Source organism: Sinocyclocheilus grahami, unplaced genomic scaffold (assembly GCF_001515645.1).
Source record: "Sinocyclocheilus grahami isolate Dianchi unplaced genomic scaffold, SAMN03320097.WGS_v1.1 scaffold1212.1, whole genome shotgun sequence".
NCBI classification, from domain to species: Eukaryota; Metazoa; Chordata; class Actinopteri; order Cypriniformes; family Cyprinidae; genus Sinocyclocheilus; species Sinocyclocheilus grahami.
In genome coordinates, this window is record NW_015506391.1 from 472,667 (window position 1) to 487,036 (window position 14,370).

General features: G+C 39.6%; 1 protein-coding gene across 1 annotated transcript in view; it reads right to left on the reverse strand.

Annotated features, from left to right (window-relative positions):
- The window catches only part of LOC107568078 (uncharacterized), a 29,950-nt gene extending 17,395 nt beyond the window's left edge, over positions 1-12,555 (reverse strand). The window contains exons 1-2 of the mRNA XM_016253920.1: positions 12,549-12,555; positions 12,307-12,426 (exon numbers count right to left, since the gene is read on the reverse strand). Coding sequence (XP_016109406.1) covers positions 12,307-12,426; positions 12,549-12,555 — 127 coding nt within the window. The remainder of the gene's footprint in view (positions 1-12,306; positions 12,427-12,548) is intronic.
- Positions 12,556-14,370: the final 1,815 nt, after the last annotated feature.

A 14,370-nucleotide genomic window follows, 5' to 3' on the forward strand; every position in this document is an offset into this window, starting at 1 on the left:
TTTCAGAAAATTAGAGTTAAGCCATGTTTTTATATCCTGCACGCAAACTGAAATTTTGTCAATTTGGGTGGATAGGGAAGGCCTGCATGACGTCTACATTTGAATGTCATCAGCATAAAAATTATAGCTAAAGCCATGACACTGTAGTATCTGACCCAGTGGTAGAATATAAATAATAGACAACAAAGGCCCAAGAACGGAACCTTGGGGGATGCCTTGATTCAGGGGGGCAGTAGGGGATCTAAAGTCCCGAGCAGAAATGTAAAACTGTCTGTCACATAGGTATGAAGAGAGCCAGAAAAGAGCAGTACCAGATATACCCACAGCCGAAAGACGAGAGATAAGCAAATCATGAGAGATGGTATCAAGGCAGAGGTAAGGTCAAGTAATAGAAGTAAAGACAGAGCGCCAGTGTCGCAAGAGAGTAATAAATTGTTCACTACATAGGTTTCATAGATAATTGGATGAGTTTTTGGGGCAGACCTGACCTGTTGAAAAGAGATGGTCTTCATCCCTCCTGGGGTGGTGCCGCTCTTCTCTCTAGAAATATGGCACATAGTCTTAGAGTTTGCACTTGACTAACTGGGGCCCAGGTCAGGAAGCAGACAGACTGGCTAAACCGACCGTCTGCTATCCGCCTCATGTCACAGAAATCAGTTAATTCTCAGCACATAGAGACTCTTTCACCTAGATATCACACTATAGCGATTGTGTCTGTTCCCCGAACTAGAAAATACAAAAAGCGTCCAAACCAAATTAAGAGTAACAATTTAATTGATGTTCAACAAATAAAAAAACGGATGCAATATGAATAAACAAATGATAAAGCTTGGCTTATTGAATATCAGGTCCCTTTCTACGAAAGCACTTTTTGTAAATGATATGATCACCGATCATAAACTAGATGTGCTCTGTTTGACAGAAACCTGGCTAAAACCTGAGGATTACATTATTCCCCCCAAGATTACTGTTATAAACATGAGCATTTCCAAAACCTCAACTTGATGATGTAACAGAAACTATGGACTCTCTCTTTTCTAGCATTTTAAATACAGTTGCTCCTTTACGCTTAAGGAAGATTAAGGAAAACAGTCTGACACCGTGGTATAATTAGTACACTCGCACCCTAAGGAGAGCAGCCCGGAAAATGGAGCGAAGCTGGAGGAAAACAAAACTAGAGGTATTTTGTATTGCTTGGCGGGAAAGTAACCTATCCTACAGAAAAGCATTAAAAACTGCTAGATCTGATTACTTTTCTTCTCTTTGACAACTAGATGAGCCCCAGATACAGATCCCCAGCGAGGACCTTGTCTCAGACAGCCACCGGGACACGACCACAGGAACCAGATGATTCCTCTGCACAATGTGAATTTGCTGCAGCGTGAAATTTAACTGCTGGTTTTGTCTGGCCAGAGGAGAACTGGCCCCTCGACTGAGCCTGGTTTCTCCCAAGGTTTTTTTCTCCATTCTGTCATCGATGGAGTTTTGGTTCCTTGCCGCTGTCGCCTCTGGCTTGCTTAATTGGGGACACTTCATTTCCAGCGATATCGTTGACTTGATTGCAAATTATTGCAAAGAAACTATTTAAACTGAACTGAGCTGGATGATGATTTCACTGAATTCAATGATGAACTGCCTTTAACTGAAAGATTTGTGTTTACTATTGTCATTTTGCATTACTGACACACTATTTTCCTAATTAATGCTGTTCAGTTGCTTTGACACAATCTGTATTGATAAAAGCACTATATAAATAAAGGTGACTTGACTTGACTTGACTACCTTTACAAAGGCAGTTTCAGTACTATTTTGTGGATGGAAGCTGGACTGAAATGGGTTAAATACATTATTTGCTATTAGGAAAGACTGAAGCTGGGAAGCTACAGTACTCTCCAATAATTTAGCAATAAGTGGTAAGTTTGAAATGGGATGATAATTGGATAAAACTGTAGGATTGAGATTGGGTTTCTTGAGAACTGGGGTAACTGCTGCCATTTTAAATGACTGAGGAAAAGAAGCAGTGACAAGAGAAGCATTTATGAAATGAGAGATAGGTGCAGAAATGACCAAATGACACCATTTCAAGACAGAAGTAGGAGCTGGGTCAAGTTAACAGGAAGAAGAATTTGATTTTGAAATAAGCTCGGAGACAGAAGACGGAGTGGTAAGAGAAAAGCAGGACAGGGAATGACCCGAGAGATTAGGCTCAAAGCTAAAATTGATAGCATTGTTCGTAAAGCCCCGGTGGATGGCAGCCGTCTTGTCCAGAAGATAATTTAGAAAGGAGAAGCAGAATTCATCTGAATCTACAGAATCATGAGGTGGGGGTTTGATAAATTTATTTACTATGTTGAATAGTGCATTTGGCCTGTTACTGGCTTTATTAATCATGGCAGAGACTAAACTAGAACGTGCTAGGTGTAAAGCAGATTTTTAATTTTTGAGATGTTCAAGAAAGGCTTGGTGATGAACAATGAGGCCAGTTTTCCTATAGAGACGCTCAAGCTGTTGACCGGAGCTCTCAAGGATACAAAGTTCGGGGGGAAACCAGGGAGAAGTGTGAGTGGAAGGAACAGTTCTAGTCTTAACAGGAGCATGCACATACGAAATATCAGATCATTTAGAGTGAAAGTTTGAGAGAATCAGTGAAGGAGAAGATAAATCAAAAATTTTGAGGAAAGATTAGAGGAAGCAATAGAGGAACAGAATGATGAGATTAGGAGAAAATGATTTAGCAGGACGATAGAGTAAGATGATAATAAGAGAGTCAACCTTCAGTAACATATATTCAAATGTATCGGTGTCGTGGAAATCGAGTTGTGTGATTTGGAGGTTATCACGGTAGATGACAGCGAGACCACCCCCTTTGCTGTGCAGTCTTGGCCTGGACAAATGCTTATATCCATACGGCGTGAGTAAGTTTAACTGCAGGAAGTCATCAGGGACTTGCCAAGTTTCGGTGAGAAACAAAATGTCAAGCATATTGTCAGTTATGAATTCGTTGTGGTAAGGGGCTTTATCCCAGATGGACCAACGGTTCAAAAGGGCAGCATGACAGTACGAGGCAGATTAATTTGATGACCAGGTTAGTTGACAGCTGCTACCAGTGAGATGAATCACAGAGCGCTGCAATGAGCGGCTGGTAGGGGATGCACTTGGTTTGGATGATTTCCGACAGTCAGACCAGATGCATGGAAGAGCTTGCCGGCATTCCGGAGGAGGTCATCTCCAACAAGGGACCACAGTTCGTATCACATACATTCCAACAATTTGCACAAGAAGGCAATTTCAAACTCACCACGAGCAGCCCCCACTATCCCCAAGCAAACAGAGAAGCTGAACGAGCAGTACGCACAAATATAGGATTGTGGACTAAAGAAACCGATTACAACAAAGCCTTGCTCATGTACCGAGCTACACCTTTGGAGCATGGGTTTTCCTCTTCTCAACTGTTTATGGGTAGATGTATCTGCACCACTCTTCCACAAATGCAGAGAAAACTAGATCCAGTGTGGCCAGACTTTCAAGAATTTAGGAAAAAACAAGAGTAAGCAAGAAAATGTCAGGCGATGTACAACAATCAACGTCATAAATCGCATTCTTTGCCTCCCCTGCAGAAAGATCAAAAAGTGTGGCTTGCCACAGAGAAGATCTATGGAGCTGTTTCTCTAACTTGCTCAGACCCCAAGACCGTACATTATAGAGACTGACAGAGGGGTGCTGCGGAGAAATAGAAAACACCTTTGTCCCATTGGAGGTGTTTATAGAGCAGGCAGGGTTTACAAAGCCCAAGAAAGACTGAATTTATAGTTTAGTTGAGTCGGACTAAACAAAAGGACAGATGGATGAATGAGAGTTAGAAAAAAAAAGATTAAGTTAATAAAGGTTGAATATTTTAATGCAGTGTTGAGAAAGATAAGGCTATAACATGTTCTTTGAACAGAAAACGTTATATGTTGTTGAAGAAAAGATGCATTACTTAGCTAAAAGTAGGTGTTGTAATGGTAGGGACTTCATTACCCATGAGGGCTAGAGCGCGGAGGAGTGATGATGTAGGAGGAGACGGAAATAAAGGGGTGTTCGCCATGTGAGTTAGAGATGACTGTGTGCTGCGTATTTATTGAGAGTTAATATAGAGAACATTATACACCCTCTTAACCCAGGCTTAATATTGCTACGTTCCACGTGTGTTCTGTGTATATTGTCTTTCTTTCCGCTCTCCTGTCATTTTGTTATTGTTGCTCCGCTTCTAGGTCGGTGTTTACTGGCTGACTTGACTGCCAATCATCATTATGACGTCATTATGTTCTGCCAATCGGGTGACGTGCCAGCTGTATTTGAGGACTCGAGCTGATTGTGTGTGTGTGCGCCATGCCAGCGTACCTCGTGCTCTAACGCGGTCTCCTGATGCTACATGTATCTTGCTGTGTGTTTTAATCTATTTAGATATTTGATTCTTAGCTATTGACTTGAATTCTTTGTAAAAGGTATCGCAGACGTCAGTTCTAGAGTTCCAGCCTGATTACGTGTCTAGTTAACGTTAAGAATGCATGTTGGTGTGTCCAGCTACTTCATCACATTTTCCCTTCTGTGATGATCAGAATATTTAGTCGGTCGTTGTCATATGGCTTGTTTTGTGTTTTTAGTAGGTTAGTTTATATTCTGTTGGATTAGGCTTGCGAGTGTTATGCCACCCTTGTATTTTTGTTTGTAGTTTATGAGAGTTTAGTTTGGGCGTTGCATATGCTGAAGATTCCGGTTTTATTTTCATACTTTGTTTTGGTAGTTAGTTTAGAGGTTACTTATAAGGAGTGTTCTGTTTTGCTTATTTCTTTAATTTGGGTGACACTCCTGTTTTTGTTTTCTTTTCTTTTCTATGGTTAGACTTTGTTAGACCAAACCACTTGTATCTTTTCTCAATATATTCAGTAAAGTCTTACTGAGGAACATTTCAGTATCGTCTTTTGATCCGCACCACACCCAGTAACAGCTGTCCCACCTAAATGTTACGGTATCATCCCTTCTTAACATCAAGCACGTGACACATGTGTATTTTATTCACATCTCACTTTTATTATCTGTGTGTTGTTGTTGTCTCCGTGTACTGGAAGCTTGTGACACTATAACAAATTCCTTGTATGTGCAAACATACTTGGCAATAAAGCTCTTTCTGATTCTGATTCGAAATTATACTCTAGATTTAATACTGTCACATGGAATTGATGTTGATGGTGTTGAAATTATGCAGCCAAGCGATGATATCTCAGATCATTATCTAGTCTTGTGCAAACTTCATATAGTTAAAACTGTAAATTCTACTCCTTGTTACAAGTATGGTAGAACCATCACTTCTACCACAAAAGACTGCTTTGTAAGTAATCTTCCTGATTTATCTCAATTCCTTAGCATTTCCAATAACTCAGAACAACTTGATGATGTAACAGAAACTATGGACTCTCTCTTTTCTAACATTTTAGATACGGTTGCTCCTTTACGCAAAAAGGGGACCTAATATGCAAAATTCACTTTCACATGTTGTTTGGACATAAATGTGTGTTGGCAGTGTGTGTACACAACCACCCTATAATGATAAAAATCCACCCACTCCTTTTGTTTTAATCCCCATAAATCATAAGCAGTGTCTCCCAACTACCTGTTTTCAGAATTGGTGCTAATGTGACGTCACATTAGCCACAGACCCCACCCACGAAAGTTGACAGACACTGCCGTTTTAACATAGAACCGCCCTGAGTTAGTTCACAGCGAGTTGTACACAGTCCACCATTGCTGCACTGACGAGAATGTCTCCCAAGCATTTTAGGTGTACTGTAGCTGGATGTATGAATCCACATAGCTCTCTCCATTTACTCCCGAAATCTGAGCCGCTGAAGGCGAGGTGGATTAATTTTGTATTCGAAGAAAATGCTCCCTCAACTCTACCGAAATCCGAAATATGTGAATGAGGGTCATTATAAAACAGGTTTTGCACAAAAGTTGCTCCTTAAGGATGGAGCAGTGCCAACTGTTCGTGATCCAGCTACACCTCCAGAAGAAGTATTACGTGTTAGTTTTCCAAATTGCCTTTCTGTAAGAGCTTCTTGGCACTCTGTAAGGCTAATGTTGCTCAAGCTACCATTGTCTGTCTGTTTTCACTGATGCTGCCTTCACGTGCTACCAGAATGATCGTAAATAGGAATGTAGGAGTTAAAACTGCATATGAAAGCAATGTGAAGTCGACCGCTAGAATTAGTCGAGCTCATAATCACAAGTGGGGCTTATAAAGTTTGTAATAGCATGCGATGGCATCATGAGTTATTTTTTATCGCGCCGTGCTCCCGACTGTGTAGTTCACAAAGTGCATTTTTTTTATACACAGTACAATTAGATGACTGACTTTTAAACTGAGTCAGTTTTCTGTAAAGATAACAGGCTAGTACTAATAGTGGAGTGTTTATTTGTAAAGGCTAGCACCAGTATTGCCGGAGCTTGAGCTATTGAAACTCTGCCCTCTTCTCCGGAGCACCAGCTCATTTGCATTTAAAGGGAAAGACACGAAAATGGAGCGTTTTGGCTCATACCCTATAAGTGGCAATTTTAACAAGGTATTTTGAGTAAAAACTTCACATACACATTCTGGGGACATCAGAGGCTTATTTTACATCTTGTGAAAAGGGGCATAATAGGTCCCCTTTAAGGAAGATTAAGGAAAACAGTTTGACACTGTGGTATAATGAGCACACACTAAAGAGAGCAGCCCGGAAAATGGAGCGCAGCTGGAGGTCATAATCACAAGTGGGGCTTATAAAGTTTGTAATAGCATGCGATGGCATCATGAGTTATTTTTTATCGCGCCGTGCTCCCGACTGTGTAGTTCACAAAGTGCATTTTTTTTATACACAGTACAATTAGATGACTGACTTTTAAACTGAGTCAGTTTTCTGTAAAGATAACAGGCTAGTACTAATAGTGGAGTGTTTATTTGTAAAGGCTAGCACCAGTATTGCCGGAGCTTGAGCTATTGAAACTCTGCCCTCTTCTCCGGAGCACCAGCTCATTTGCATTTAAAGGGAAAGACACGAAAATGGAGCGTTTTGGCTCATACCCTATAAGTGGCAATTTTAACAAGGTACACAGTACAATTAGTACAATTATATGACTGACTTTTAAACTGAGTCAGTTTTCTGTAAAGATAACAGGCTAGTACTAATAGTGGAGTGTTTATTTGTAAAGGCTAGCACCAGTATTGCCGGAGCTTGAGCTATTGAAACTCTGCCCTCTTCTCCGGAGCACCAGCTCATTTGCATTTAAAGGGAAAGACACGAAAATGGAGCGTTTTGGCTCATACCCTATAAGTGGCAATTTTAACAAGGTATTTTGAGTAAAAACTTCACATACACATTCTGGGGACATCAGAGGCTTATTTTACATCTTGTGAAAAGGGGCATAATAGGTCCCCTTTAAGGAAGATTAAGGAAAACAGTTTGACACTGTGGTATAATGAGCACACACTAAAGAGAGCAGCCCGGAAAATGGAGCGCAGCTGGAGGAAAACAAAACTAGAGCTATTTCGTATTGCTTGGCGGGAAAGTACCCTATTCTACAGAAAAGCATTAAAAACTGCTAGATCTGATTACTTTTCATCTAAGCTTCGTGTTGGCTTCGTGTTGGCAGGAAAGGACTTCTACTTATAGAAAAGCTCTAAAAACTGCTAGATCTACTTACTTTTCGTCTCTCTTAGAAGAGAACAAACACAACCCCAGGCATTTATTCAATACAGTGGCTAAATTAACGAAAAATAAAGCATCAACATATGCAGACCTTTCCCCACAACACAGCAGTAATAACTTTATGAATTTCTTTATTTCCAAGATCGATACTATTAGAGATAAAATTATAACCATGCAGCCGTCAGCCACATTATCACATCAGATAGTGCACTATAGATCCCCTGAGGAACAATTTCACTCATTCTCTGCTATAGGACAGGAAGAATTGTATAAACTTATCAAATCATCAAAACCTACTACATGAATGTTAGACCCTATTCCATCTAAACTACTAAAATAGGTGCTTCCAGAAGTCATAGATCCTCTTCTGAATATTATTTCTGAATATTATTAATTCATCAATGTATTTAGGATATGTCCCTAAAACCTTCAAATTAGCTGTTATTAAGCCTCTCATTTAAAAAAAAAACACAAATTGATTCTAGAGAATTAGTTAATTACAGACCAATCTCAAATCTCCCTTTTCTGTCAAAAATACTAGAAAAGGCAGTATCCTCTCAGTTATGTTCCTTCTTAGAGAGAAATCATATGTCTGAGGATTTCTAGTCAGGATTTAGACTGTATCATAGTACTGAGACTGCTCTCATCAGAGTTACAAATTACCTTCTCTTATCACCCGATCATGGTTGTATTTCTCTATTAGTACTACTGGATCTTAGTGCTGCATTTGACACTATTGACCACAACATTCTTTTGAGTAGACTACAAAATGATGTTGGCATTAGTGGAATTGCATTGTCATGGTTCAAATCTTACTTATCAATTCATAGCAGTAAATGACGAGATATCATATCGATCACAAGTACAGTATGGAGTGCCACAAGGCTCAGTACTAGGACTGTTGCTTTTCACACTTTACATGTTACCCTTGGGAGATATCATCATGAAACATGGTGTTAGCTTTCAATGTTATGCTGATGATACTCAGCTCTATATTTTTCGCAGCCCGATGAAACCTACAAATTTACAAAACTAACGGAATGCATAGTTTATATAAAAAACATGAAAACGGCCAAACATGAAGGTTCCACAGCTCTGGCCGAGGATGCCAAATCATGCCCTTCACTTGCGAGAGAAGGTCCTTCCTCAGCGTTACTGGCCACGGGGCTGCCGATAGCAGCTGAATCAACTCAGGGAACCATGCTTTGTTACTCCAGTGGGGCCACCAGGAGGACTGAGCATTCGACTTCCCTGACCTGTCTGATGACCTGAGGGAGCAGGTCAATTGGAGGAAAGGTGTACAGATGAGTGCTGGGTCAATCATGGACCAGGGCATCTCGCTGTCTTGAGAAATAAATTGGGCAGTGAATGTTGTCTTCTGAGGTGAAGAGTTCCACCTCTGCCCTCCCGAAGACAGACCAGATCATTTGAACCATCTGGGGATGTAATCTCCATTTCCCTGGAGATACATTGTGGAGATACATACTATTTAAACTGAACTGAGCTTTTTGATGACATCACTGAATTCAATGTTGAACTGCCTTTAACTGAAAATTGCTTTTTCAGTAAAGATTGTTTACTATTGTCTTTTTGCATTATTGACACACTATTTTCCTATTTAATACTGTAAAGTTGCTTTGACACAATCTGTATTGTTAAAAGCACTGTATAAATAAAGGTGACTTGACATTGTCTCTGAGCGTTCTGGCGTAATCCATGCTCTCGTCTGAATTGAGTCCACAACTGTCCCCAGAAAGACTACTCACTGTCTGGGAGACAAAGAGCTCTTGGTCAAATTGATTTTCAACCCAAGATGCTGTAGGTGGCTGAGCAGCAGCTACCTGTGAGTGTTGAGTTCCCGTTCTGATCTGATCTGGCTAAAACCAACCAATCGTCGAGGTATTTCAGAATACGGATTCCCATCTGTCTCAGAGGGGAAAAAGCCACGTCTATGCACTTGGTAAATGTGCATGGGGCCAGGGAGACCCCAAATGGCAGAACTGTGTATTGCTAGGCCACTCCCTCGATTGCAAATCTCAAGAATAGTCTGTGATGGGGAGGATATCTGGATGTGAAAGTATGCATCTTTCAGATCCACACACATACTTGCGCGAGGATCTGTTTCAAAGATAACATCTTGAATGGCCATCACCATGAGTGAGCAATTCAGATGTCTGAGATCGAGAATAGGTCTGAGCCCGCCATCTTTCTTGGGAACGAGGAAGTAGCGGCTGTAGCAGCCTGACTCGCTGTTTCCTAGAGAAACCATATCAATGGCTCCTTTTGCAAGCAACATCTGTACTTCGGACCGAACAACGTGGGCTTCGTTGTCCCATACCGAAGTTTGAATAATACCTCTGAAACGAGGCGTCCTGCGAGCAAACTGAAGCGAGTAACCTCATTCTATGTTTTTTTAGAAGCCAACTTGACACATCCAGGATGGCTTTCCAAGCCTGCAGCCGGATGGCAATGGGTTCTATCTTTTTGAAAAGTAGTTCACTGCACAGGGCAGGGAACTGACATTCGTGATATTGAGGAGAGGCGAAACGCTCATTTTGTGAATATATGGGTCTGCTATAACAGCGGTAGCTTGCTTGGGCATGCGCTGAACTGACAGGATGGGCCCAGCTTGAATACAGCTTTCATCGCTCTATGTTGAGCGGAGGGATGTAGAGTAAGGGCGAGCTTTCTTTGAGGGAGTTCCGGCCTGGGCGAGAACTGACCCTCTCCTCTTCCTCTCTGCAAACTGATCAGGACGGCTTCTGAGGCTCAGGGTCCAATGTCACTCTAGGGCGGAGACCTTGGTGCTTTGGAAACGGGTACCGCTTCTCCATCCGAGGGCGCTTCCAGAGCCCGCGAGCAGCAGCTGTTCTTCTTTGGCTTCTTGGTCACAGAGTCAGGAAAGAGATGATCTTGTTGATGAAGGAGAAAAATTCTGATGAAATGGCTCTCTGAGCCAACTTATATAGCAGTCGGCGCCTCCCCTTCTGGTGGGCTTGAGTGCCATTCGTTTGTGCAGCTACACAAATGTTAACAAATCAGGCTTCTGTAACCGGAGATTCCCCTAGCGTCAAAACACTGATGCAATGGGAGAGACCATTCAATTGCAACCTATAGGGAATGTTCATTCAGTGTTTGCTGGGTAAGAACTTGGTCTTTTGTTCACTTCATTTTACTGCTGATTCACTTACAAACAATGCACAATTCGACACGGGATTTTCATAAAGATTTAAACTAAAAAATGATGCCATGCCAACTAACTTGTAATGACAGAGGTGGATCAGACACATGAGTATTTGTTATATTTAACAAATAGTGGACAATACCACACCCCAACAAGTAAAACATGTGGTAGGGAGAACCAGGCCTCTGGTTACCATGGTAACAAAGACACACCTCAAGATAAGATTGTTTTACAACTCAAAAGGAATGTAGAGGTTTCACTCTACATTCACTTTGAAACAGACACATTTCTCACTGGCTCAGTCGCACTTCCTGAAGGGTGGGACATCCTCACAGTTTAAAAGATCACAAGATCAGAGTTAAACAGAAGTTTTCAGATGCAGAGCTAAAAGTCCTCAAGAAGCCAACCTAAGCTTGACTTCGACCTAATTTTTCCACTTCAAGATCCTCTGACTCAAACTGGTTCTTTTTCATCAACCAACTTTAGCAAAGATCAACTTGAGCCTTCAGATTGCATCAGGACTCTCTTTCAGACAGACAAGACTAAGTATCAAACTGAGTCTTATTAATTGATACATTAAGTATCATTTGCTGCACCGAGACAGGACAGAAAATAGCCTATTACTTATAAATTATGATGTTTTTTTGATGTAAAAATCTGGATAACGTTAGGGGACCTCAGAGAACAGTACAACATAATAAAAAAGGCAGTTCATGACCCCTTTAATTGAATGCTTAGATTCATGATCAAAGTTTTTTTTATTATTGTGCGGGCAAAACATTTACTGCAATGCAATACATTGATGATTGAGAGATGCACAAATGAATGCTCCTCAAAATGTATCATATTTGAAATTTACATTTTATATGTATTTTTCTAAAATTTAATAATAATAAAAGGCCTTTTTACTTGCTCAAAGTATAAACTATCAATCAGAAGACAGAAGGAATGTAGTAGATTGTGTACAACAGGTTTTTCAGCAAAGTTTTAATCATGTTGATAAGGCCTTAGAAATTTGTGTATCAAATATGATAGAGTAGGCTTTAAGAGTTAAAAATGCATTTCCAACAGTTTTCAGTGTACTTAAAAGGGTTAGTTTACTCAAAAATAAATTCTGTCATCATTTTCTCACCCTCATGCGTAAATCAAAATATATTTTGAAGAATATTTCAACTGTTCTTCCCTATACAATGGGCTCCAACAACAACACTGGACACCTTTGACTTTTACTGTATGGACAAAACACTTGGACATTCTTCAAAATATCTAGTTTTATATTACACAGAATAAACAAGTCAGGTTTGAAACAACATAAGGTGAGTAAATTACAGAATTCAAATTTTTTTCCTAATCTATCCCTAAAACAATTCTTCAGCGTCATAATAATTTACTTACCAATTATGTTTAAGAGTTTATTACAGATGATGACATCTTCAGAACACACCACACAAGAAGAAGGGCAGAGCAACGACAGCTGAACTTGAGTGATTGTCACCATTAGTAGAAGGCAGACACCTGAGAGGAACCATTAGTATAGTGTTCACCTACGTTAGTCTGACAGTTTGTACCTGACCTTATTTAAATGCAGAATATATGAAGAATCAGCTCTGAGACTACTTGAAACAATATGCACATACTTCTCATGATTTGCCGTTGACGTCAGATAGTGTTGGACTTCCAAAATGGCTTTGTTCAGGCCACAACATTTATACAAAATCCTCCAAAACAAAGCAAAGAGCAAGAACTTGCCAACAAAAGCACAAAAGAGTTATTTAGTCCAGATCTATTCACTCAATAGTACTCATAACTAGTTATTCTGTGTTTTCTGCAATTGGTAACCGCACCTGATGATGTGCTCCTCTGACCTCTGTTGCTTGGAGACGCTGACTGCCAGACAGATGAGGGAGGTAAAGTTATAAAACATGCATGATCATCCACCTGATTCCTTCTGTGGAGGTGATTCTGCTTTCTATAGTGTGTGAAGACACTAGCAACACCTGCCACGTACTCTTTGATCGTAACTGTAAAATAAGAATGTGACTAATGATAGTTTCACATCTCAAATGGCAACTATTTAACTCCTCCTCAAGGAAAGGTCTTGTTTCAAATCCTACTTTACATACTACAACCAAATTTAACACAAAACACTGACAATCTTTAGTATAAAAAAATATAAAATAAAAAATACATTTAATTAATATTATATATAAATTTTCAGGATTATTGATTAATAGAAATTAGAAATATATATTTTTTTGTAAAAATGTAAAAGTATTTACTGTCACTAATACTCTTTAATGCTTCCTTGATGAATTATTAATCTTTCAAAAAAATATCTTACCTGATATATATATATACACTGAAAAAAATATATACACACACACTTCCTATTCTATTTTAATTCTACTTTATCTATTTAAAAAACCCACTAGCTTTCTATTTTTTCTATTCTATTTACTTGTTTTTCTTTGTGTTATAGAGAGAGAGAGAGAGAGAGAAATAAATGGATGTATGCATAAATAATCTATCTATCTATCTATCTGTCTGTCTATCTATCTAATCAACCTGGGTTAAATTCAAGTCAAGTTCTTAAACATTTTACAATTAAGCAAATTAAATTTTTATTACATAATCAGTACATACAAAGACTCTGTGCTTACCACACACGGCGCAGTATCCATATGAGGGTCCAAACAAGTTTCTAAACCTTTCCTCATTATTAGATTCTCAATGGTTCCACTGTTCTACAGTTACACCGTGTCTCGGTGAGTGCAGTGCAAACAGGGCACATAGTACTGCATTAGGCTAACCGAGACTTGTCATTTGCACATATATTGTTGCTCTTTTGTTAGTTTTGACTGCTTTTATTGTCCTCATTTGTAAGTCGCTTTGGATAAAAGCGTCTGCTAAATGACTAAATGTAAATATATATATATATAGAGAGAGAGAGAGAGAGAGAGAAATAAATGGATGTATGCATAAATAATCTATCTATCTATCTATCTGTCTGTCTGTCTGTCTGTCTATCTATCTAATCAACCTGGGTTAAATTCAAGTCAAGTTCTTAAACATTTTACAATTAAGCAAATTAAATTTTTATTACATAATCAGTACATACAAAGACTCTGTGCTTACCACACACGGCGCAGTATCCATATGAGGGTCCAAACAAGTTTCTAAACCTTTCCTCATTATTAGATTCTCAATGGTTCCACTGTTCTACAGTTACACCGTGTCTCGGTGAGTGCAGTGCAAACAGGGCATGCGTTGAACCAGCATGTTACCTGATCTCAAAAATGAGGTAAAGTGTCCAGCAATGCCTGACAGTCACAAACACAAAAGTTCTTCCTTACACTGTTAATTTTTTTTACACAGAGCCAGACAAGCCCTAAACTGATGGACAATCAGCAGTCAAATGATTACAATATAATGCTGTGTGGATTATCTACTAATTATTCA